The following is a 9,887-nucleotide window of genomic DNA, read 5'->3' on the forward strand; positions in this document are numbered from 1 at the left end:
CGTCATTGTTTTCAACTTTGCTTCTTCCACATGAGTTGTCAAAGTTGACTAGCTGTCATAGTTTCCAACTTTGCTTCTTCCACATGAGTTGTCAAAGTTGTAGCCGTCATTGGTTTCAAGTTTGCTTCTTCTTCATGAGAAAACATCTAGATTACGACTTCTAGATTGTAGGCTGGAAACCATCACACTATTAGAATATATTAGTAGTGTATAGTTATGGTCCAACCCAATTGTATAGACGGGCTCGGTCCATTTGGAACATGGGCTATGTAATATCTCTAACATCCCCCCGCAGTTGGAGCGGAAGTTCGTCGAACGCATAAACTGGATCTAAACTCATCAAATAGTGTAAATGGAAGCCCCTTAGTGAAGATGTCGGCAAACTGATATCTGGACGGAACATGTAAGACCCGTACTTGTCCCTGAGCAACGAGATCATGAACAAAATGAATATCAATCTCAATGTGCTTAGTCTGCTGATGCTGTACAGGATTGGTGGAGAGATAGACCGAGCTAACATTATCACAATATACTAACGTAGCTGATGTGAGAGGACAGTGTAGCTCGCGCAGAAGATTACGAATCCAACAAGTCTCGGCAACAGCATTAGCAACTCCACGATACTCCGATTTAGCACTAGAGCGAGAGGGCATGAGTTGCCGCTTAGAGGACCAGGATAGGAGGTTGCTGCCGAGAAAAACACAGTAGCCTGATGTACATCGTCTGGTATTGGGGCAACCTTCCCAATCAGCGTCAGAGTAAGCAACCAATGTGGAGGGAGACGATGTGTATAACTGGAGACCATGCTCAGTGGTGGGCTAAATGTACCAAACGATCCGTTTTAGGGCGTACAAGTGCTGCTCTCGAGGATCATGCATGAAGAGACATATCTGTTGGACATCGTATGAAATATCCGATCGAGTGAACGTGAGATACTGTAGAGCGCCAGTAATGCTCCGATAGTTAGTCGGATCCTTGACAGTGGGGCCGTGACTGGTAAGCTTGGCACCCGGTTCAATCGGGGTCCGGCATGGCTGGCAAGTGGACATACCAGCCCACTCAATAATCTCGATGGCATACTGTTTCTGTGAAAGAAAGATACTAGAAGCAGTACGAGTAGCGTGAATCCCGAGAAAGTAGTTCAATTGGCCCAAATCAGTCATAACAAATTCCTTATGCAAGGAGGAGATAATCTGCTGAAGTAACCCTGTGGAAGAGGCAGTCAAGATGATATCATCAACATATAACAGTAGGTACGCAGTGTCTGATCCCCGACGATAAATGAACAGAGAAGTATCACACCAACTTTGTTGAAAGCCAATTCGTTGGGCATAACCTGTAAAGAGCTAAAACCAAGCTCGAGGGGCCTGTTTAAGGCCATATAGAGATTTCTGCAATAAGCAGACATGATCGTGATATTGAGGGTCCCGAAACCCTGGTGGCTGATGCATATATACAGTTTCTGACAATTGTCCGTGCAGAAAGGCGTTCTTGACATCTAGCTGGTGAATAGGCCAGTGTCTGGAAACCGCCAAACTTAGGACGGTGCGAATCGATGCCAGTTTGACGACCGGGCTAAAAGTGTCATCACAATCAATGCCAATATATTGGCTGCGATCGTTAGCAATAAGTCAAGCCTTATACCTGCTCAAGTTACCATCTGCATTACACTTATGCTTAAACAACCACATGGAACGAATTATGTTCGTGTCCGATGGGCGAGGCACAAGTTTCCAAGAACTGTTGTTAATTAAAGCATTATATTCATCAGTCATATTGTTTCCAATTAGGGTCGTGGAGAGCGTCAGGGTAGGTGCGAGGAATGGGAGAGATGACAGTGGTGTGAAGGTTAAGCCGTTGCACTGGTTTGGTGGTGCCAAAGTGATGACGAGTGATCATGGTATGAGTTTGCCGATCGAGTCTCTCTCGACCTCTCTTTCTCTTTCTCATGCTTAGTATCACGACCCTACTTTTTCCGTTATATTTTACCGTTAATTATTTAACGATCGTTAACTGTTAATTGTGCTACGTCAGTTCTATGACATATATTATTATATTAATAATAATATATTAATTATTAAGTGTTATGTGAATAATTGTATTCATATTTTAATTTATACGTTTCTACGTGTTGCGGATTTCTATCCGGCGAATCTTTTCGGTTTTCAAACCAACGGTCGCGTTTTTAGGATATTTAAATCCTAATTATTTTAAATATGATATTTTAATATCATATAATTATATAGAGTATTTATATATATTTTTCGTCGCGCGTTTGTTATCTCTCCGAATTTTTAATCGCGTAAGCGTGTTTTCGCGTTTCGGGATTCGTTCGGGCTTTCAGGCCGTAAGGATTTGATCATTTAGCAAGTTGGGCTAGTGGGGCCCACCCCACACACCCCCCATTGGCAGAAACCAAGAGGGGAGGGAGTAATACTCCCCATATTTCTTTTTTTTTGGCATTTTATTTTATCACTTCTAATTTTATCAAAACCTAAATTTATTTTGTGCTCTCCTCTTCTTCTCCTCTTGTGGCCGTCGTCCTTCACACCTAACATCATCATCTTCATCAATTTTTATTGCTTGGATCAAGGATTAAACAACATCAACGCATTCCTTATTCCGTTCTCTACGCGATTATACTTCTTGTTTCTCGATTAGGGTATAAACCCTAACCCTAGAACTTTTGATTTTTCATTATATTTCTGTATTTTGATTATATATTAATAGTATGATGATTACTTGTTGTTGTAATGGTGTTTGTATGCATAGAATTACTCGTAAACACATGTTTTCGGTTTGATAAAATTGGGACAGCAGCTATTTCGTGTATTTCTGAAATTGTGACTGTTATAAAAGTTAAAATAACATATCTAGATGAGTTCTTCTCATCAAGAAATTAATTTTAGACTCCGGATTCATGTCGTTTCGATTCCCGGAGCCCTAAATATGATCAAAATGGTATTTTGTTAAGATTGAATTGTGATATTGGTATGAACCAGGTTTGGTCCGACTTTGTGACCATATTTATTGACTTTAGGGTGTGTTAGTGTGTTAGGACTGATGGTGGGACAAACTTTCATGTTCGGGTCATCTCAATCCGAGCCACGAATCACCCGTTACGTCTAAAACACGATTTTGATTGAATTGAAGTTCCAAGTAGTGTATTGGCTGTACATCACGACTTGTGGGCTGTTCTTGGTGTGTTCTTGAGTGTACCAAAGTGTCGGGTGGTTTGATTAGGCGGAGATATATGTAAGGATCGCTGAAAACCGACACCCGGGGCTCATGATACGACCCGATGAACTTTTGATTTAAAACTTGTGATTAATTATTAAACTTATGATATAACCAATGGGTTTCATTATCATTTAATTACTTATAATAAAAAAAGTAATTATTATTATTTAAGACTTATGATATATATTTATTATATCATTTAATTATTACTTATGATATGATTTAATTAACATTTTAATTAAACTTATGATGAATAATACTTTTATTATTAATGGAAAATACTTATGATAAGTATTAAACTTATATTATGAGATTATTATAATAAGACTTATAATAAGGATTAATTAATTATTTAATTATTATAAGGCTTAGTTATTATTTAATTATAATTTAATTATTAAATACTTATGATATAATGATTATAATTAGAAACTTATGATATGATTAATAATTCATTATTAATTAATAATACTTATGTTATGATTTAAAATTAATTATTAATTAATAATACTTATATTATGACTAATATTTAATTAATTAATTAAATACTTATGTTATATTAATTATATCATTTAAACTTATATTAACTTTAATAATTTATTTTAATCTAATTAAACTTATGCTATGACATAATTAGACATATTTAACTTTAATAAACATTATAACTTACATTATTATTACAACTTACACTTTTAAAATTTACGTTGACCATGTTTGACCAAGGTTGACTTTTGAGTTGACTTTCGGTTGACTTTGACTTTCAGTTGACTTTTGTTGACTTTCTGATTAAGGAAACTTTCCTAACTTATAAACTTTCCTAAAATAGCAACTTTCTAAATTTGGAAACTTTCCAAAAATAGAAACTTTCCAAAAATAGAAACTTTTCGAAAATGGAAACCTGCTAAAAATAGAAAGTGTGTGTCCGTAAGCTGTTTCGATCAAACCGATGCATATTGAGTATTGTTCTATGACTACTTGCAATATGTACAATAGCTATCATACTAAGACTTGACCTAAGTTAGTTATTTATATCGACCTGCTTTATTTATAGGTCGGCGTTGTGATCATTCCTGATCACTGTACTACATTTGATGTTCGCTTATTTGTGTTGGTTACTTCATTACTATTAAGGTGAGTTATAGTCCCGTTTTTACATACTTTTCAAAGTATATTTTTGGGATGTGATTACATGCATTTTATTTCACGTTTAGACACAAGTGACAATTAAATTTAAATTATTCATTGTGAGTTGGAAAAAAATATTCCCTAGTCTGGTAACTGTAATCATTGGTTTCTACCGGTGAACGCGAATCCTACGGATAGATCTATTGGGTTTGACAACCCCATTTCGAGCTAGTCGCGCTAGCAATTTATAATCGAAATGTTTAGTACTTCGTATTTTGTTGTAGATACACTGTCCAGTGTATATTTTTATTGTGTTTGGCAAGGGTAAATAAAGGGTTAAGTGGTTACCAGGTGGCTCATTGATAATGAAATAATGTTTAATGTTTTCTAACATTTTTAAATCTTGTGGTCTAAAGTTTATTCAATTATTTAAACCTATAATTCACTCAACCTTTGTGTTGACAGTTTACTCGCATATTTTCACAGGTACTTGAGTTTATGTGATGCTTCCGCTGTGTTTAGAAGAGTCTGCATGCATTTGGGCAGATTTTTATAAAACAATTATGAAACTTTGGCTTGCATTCGGTTTTTGAATAATTAATACTTGTGGGTTGTTGACAATGTTTTGTGTCAACTTTGGATTATTAATATGTTGGGTTACTTTTAAACTACATATTTTGGTATGCTTTCCTTTTTGGGAAACTTTTGAAATAAAAGAATGCAATGTTGTTTGTTAAATTCATTTAAGTGCGATCAAGCTGTGGGGCCAAGTGACGGAGCCGTTAAGTGTATTGACGGGGCCATCACAGTTGGTATCAGAGCTCTGGTTGTAGGGAACTAGGCGGTCTTAATGTAGTCAACCCGTGGTTCTTAGGGTGCATTAGAGTCTAGTCTACAGCCCGACCCTTTTGCTATAGCATTATTATGCATTTCATTTCGTATAAGTTATATCATTAGCATTTATATCTTTTGGTATGTTGTTTGCGGTTTTACTGTTTGCAGATGTCGACTTCGAGCGATAACTCCGTTGCTGCTCCTTCTCCTCTGGCTGCTGCCAGACGTCGTGCTGGTCAACCTTTGATCGACGATCCTGTTCACTACTACTTTTCCACCCTTACTCATATGAACAGGGCTTACAATGAAGTGACGCGTATTAATGCTCTTAGTGATTGTATGCGTACTTTGCCACATAACGAGATGATGGACCAGATTCGAGCTAGTATGGATTCGTTTGTTAGCTTCAAGAACAATGTTGGGTTCGAGAATCGTAAGCGTAACCGTGAAGTTGACGCTAAGTTCGAGGCTCTCGAGAGCACAGTTCGTTGTTTGAAGGCAGAGTTGGAAGAAGTGAAAGGAAAGTTGCGGAAGTATGAGCCTTCTGCCGAGACTCATGCTGGCCCAGCTTATCACACCCGCTCTAAGCAGATGTGATATGATGATTCATGATTGATAATTTATTTCATAAGACTTAATGTCCTTTCATACATACATTTTTGGGTTATGTACGACGTTTTGCCGAGGATTTTATTAAGATTTGTTATGGGATTTTTTTCATTATGTATGGATGGTTATTTTTATGACATCTATTATCATTATCACATTTTATTTCTGATGTTGTGACTCTTGGCATATTATATTATGCGTAATGTAGATCATGTATGTTAGGTGCTATGTATGTTGTATGATGTTATCATAAAATATGTATGCATGTGGTGGTTATTTTTATAACAATCATAAATGTCATGTTATTACTCATAGTGTTTACTGACTATTATTTTAATGGTTAATCTTTTTGTGCTCGATCTATTCCTTTATAACACTAGTATTATTCTTAGTACTAACGGTTGTGTTATTCTGTTTTGAAGATCATGCCTCCTAGAGAGTCCAATGAAGCCCGTATGTAACGTCTTATTACCGAAGGGATAGCTGCTGCTATGGCAGCGAATGCGAATGCTAATGCTAATGCGAACAACAATCAGGTGGGATGCTCCCACAAAACGTTCATGGCAAGTCGTCCACAGGAATTCAGTGGTACAGAAGGACCCATAGGACTTACCCGCTGGTTCGAGAAAATCGAGTCTATTTTCAGAGTTAGCCGTGTCCGAGAGGAGGAAAAGGTTAGTTTTGCTAGCTGCACTTTGAAGGATAGTGCATTGACCTGGTGGAACAACTTGGTTAACAGTTTGGGAAATGATGTGGCTTATGGTTTAACTTGGAATAATTTCAAGGAAAGAATGATCACCCGCTACCGTCCTAGGGGTGAGCTTAAGAAGTTAGAGGTTGAACTTAAAAACTTGAAAATGAAGGGCACCGAATTAGATGCCTACGAGCAGAGATTCTTTGAGTTGACTTTGTTGTCTCCTAATGTTTATGCCGATGAAAATCGTAAGATCGAAGCTTACATTGATGGGTTGTCCGAGAAAATTGAACATGAGGTTGAATCTAGTGAGCCCCAGACTATTGAGGCCGCGATGTCGATGGCTCATAAGTTGAATGATAAGATCTTGAGAAGAAGCAAGACTGCTGTAACCGAACCCAGTGAAGAGACTGTTAAGAAAGCTGATAATGGGAAGAGAAAGTGGGATAATAACCGCAATCAAAGCCAAGGTCAGCAGAAAAAGCAGGATGCTTCTGGTTCAAATAATCGCAGTCAGCGTGTGTGTCCTCGTTGTTACAAGGCTCATGATGGTTTCTGTACCGTGACTTGCAAGAGGTGTTCCAAACAGGGACACATTGCTAAGGATTGTACGGTGCTTTTGCCGGGTTCTGCTACTCCTGCTGCAGGTGGTAATAATGGTAATAATGCTGGTAATAGAGGTGGGAATGGTAATGGTAATGGAAAGCCTAATAATGGTGGTAATCCGAGGGTTTGTTACGAGTGTGGGAAGCCGGGGCATTTCCGTGATGCCTGTCCCAACAAGAAAACTGCAGAGACTGCGCGTGGTAGAGCGTTCAACATTAACGTTAGGGATGCTGAGGAAGATCCTAAAGTTGTTACTGGTACGTTCTCGGTCAACGATTTATCAGTTTATGTACTATTTGATTCAGGGGCTGATTTGAGTTTTGTGTCGAGTAAATTAAGTCCAAAAATCAAAACACCGTTAACTCCTTTAGAAAATACTTATGTTGTTGAAATAGCTAATGGTAAAGTGCTCACTGCTAAGACTGTGTATCGTAAGTGTAAAATTAATCTGGCGGGTAGAGATTTTGAGATAGATTTGGTACCGATTGAACTTGGTAGTTTTGACATTGTTATTGGGATGGATTGGTTATCTGCGAATCGTGCTGAGATTGTGTGTTATGATAAAGCTATTCATGTTACTAGTGTGGTTAGAGAGCCGCTGATGGTTTTTGGAGATAAGAGGTGCCGACAGTTAAATCTTATTAGCTGTTTGAAAGTTCTTAAACATCTTCGCAAAGGCTGTCATGCTATTCTAGCCCATGTTGTTGATTCTGAAAAAGAAACGAAGAGCGTTGGAGATGTTCATATTGTTAGAGATTTTCCCGAGGTATTTCCCGAAGATTTAGCTGGCCTTCCGCCGCAACGCGCGGTAGAATTTCAAATTGATTTTGTTCCCGGTGCTGCTCCTGTAGCACGTGCTCCTTATCGTCTTGCGCCTTCTGAACTTCAAGAATTGTTGAGTCAACTCCGCGAGTTGTTAGACAAGGGTTTCATTCGTCCTAGTTCGTCCCCTTGGGGAGCTCCTGTTCTGTTTGTTAAGAAGAAGGATAGTTCATTTCGTTTGTGCATTGATTATCGTGAGTTGAACAAGCTTACTATTCAAAACCGTTATCCTCTTCTGAGAATTGATGATCAGTTCGATCAGCTTCAGGGTTCATCAGTTTATTCAAAAATCAATCTTCGTTCCGGCTATCATCAGTTGCGTGTTAAGGAATCTGATGTTTCGAAAACTGCTTTTCGCACCCGTTACGGTCACTTTGAGTTTCTTGTTATGCCGTTCGGATTGACAAATGTATCTGCTGTGTTTATGGACCTTATGAACCGTGTGTGTAGACCATATCTGGACAAGTTCATTATTGTGTTTATCGACGACATCCTTATTTATTCGAAGAGTGATGAAGAGCACGAGGAACATTTGAGGTTAGTGCTTGATCTGTTGAGAAAAGAAGAGTTGTACGCTAAGTTCTCTAAGTGTGCATTCTGGTTACGAGAAGTTCAATTCCTTGGACATATTGTTAGTAAACAAGGGATACAGGTTGATCCTGCTAAGATTGAGGCGATTGAAAGGTGGGAAACTCCGAAAACTCCTACTCAGATTCGTCAGTTCCTAGGATTAGCAGGTTACTATAGAAGGTTCATTCAAGATTTCTCTCGTATAGCGAAACCTCTGACTGCTTTAACGCACAAGGGGAAGAAATATGAGTGGAAGGATGAACAAGAGACTGCTTTTCAGATTTTAAAGAAGAAGTTGACTACCGCTCCGATATTGTCACTACCTGAGGGTAATGATGATTTTGTTGTTTATTGTGATGCTTCGCGTCAAGGCTTTGGTTGTGTTTTGATGCAACGAAAGAAGGTTATTGCGTATGCGTCACGTCAATTGAAGATTCACGAACAGAACTATACAACTCATGATTTAGAGTTGGGGACGTTGTTTTTGCGCTTAAGATTTGGAGACATTATTTGTATGGGGTCAAGAGTACTGTGTACACAGATCACAAAAGTCTTCAACATATCCTCGATCAGAAACAGTTGAACATGAGACAACGAAGATGGATTGAGACGTTGAACGATTACGATTGTGAACTTTTGTATCATCCGGGTAAGGCCAATGTTGTGGCGGATGCGTTGAGTCGTAAAGAAAGGGCTGAACCTCGCAGGTTTAGAGCTTTGAATATGACAATTAGAACAAACCTCGCAAGGCAGATTCTTGAGGCACAACAAGAAGCCTTAAAGGAAGAGAATTTTGTGAAAGAGAACGTAAGAGGTATGGCTAAGAAATTTGAGATTCGAGCAGATGGTACTAGGTACTTTGCAGGACATCTTTGGGTTCCGAAGTTTGGGGAACTGCGACAACTTGTTTTGGATGAGGCTCATAAGTCTAGGTACTCTATTCATCCTGGTTCAGGAAAGATGTATCATGATCTTAAGGAGCTGTATTGGTGGCCTAATTTGAAAGGTGATGTGGCTACGTATGTGGCTAAGTGTTTGACCTGTGCAAAGGTTAAAGCTGAACATCAAAAACCGTTCGGACTTTTAGTGCAACCTGAGATTCCCGAGTGGATGTGGGAAGGAATTACAATGAATTTTATTACTAAGTTACCGAGAGTTGCGGGTGGCTATGACATTATTTGGGTGATTGTAGATCGACTCACTAAGTTGGCTCACTTTTTGCTGATTAGGGAAATGGATTCAATGGAGAAGCTTACTCGTTTGTACTTGAAGGAGATTGTTTCTAGACATGGTGTTCCTGTATCCATTATTTCAGACCGAGACAGTCGATTTGTATCGAGGTTTTGGCGATCTTTACAGGAAGCCTTGGGAACTAGGTTAGACATGA

General features: G+C 38.5%; 1 protein-coding gene across 1 annotated transcript; it reads right to left on the minus strand.

The window, feature by feature from the left end:
* Positions 1–278: 278 nt before the first annotated feature.
* On the minus strand, positions 279–1,408 carry LOC139840391 (uncharacterized mitochondrial protein AtMg00810-like). The gene is made up of 3 exons (XM_071830662.1): positions 1,303–1,408; positions 900–1,207; positions 279–818 (listed from the first exon to the last, which is right to left on the minus strand). Exons 1-3 carry the CDS (start codon positions 1,406–1,408, stop codon positions 279–281), a joined length of 954 nt encoding a protein of 317 aa, XP_071686763.1.
* Positions 1,409–9,887: the final 8,479 nt, after the last annotated feature.

Source organism: Rutidosis leptorrhynchoides, chromosome 4, assembly GCF_046630445.1.
Source record: "Rutidosis leptorrhynchoides isolate AG116_Rl617_1_P2 chromosome 4, CSIRO_AGI_Rlap_v1, whole genome shotgun sequence".
NCBI lineage: Eukaryota > Viridiplantae > Streptophyta > Magnoliopsida > Asterales > Asteraceae > Rutidosis > Rutidosis leptorrhynchoides.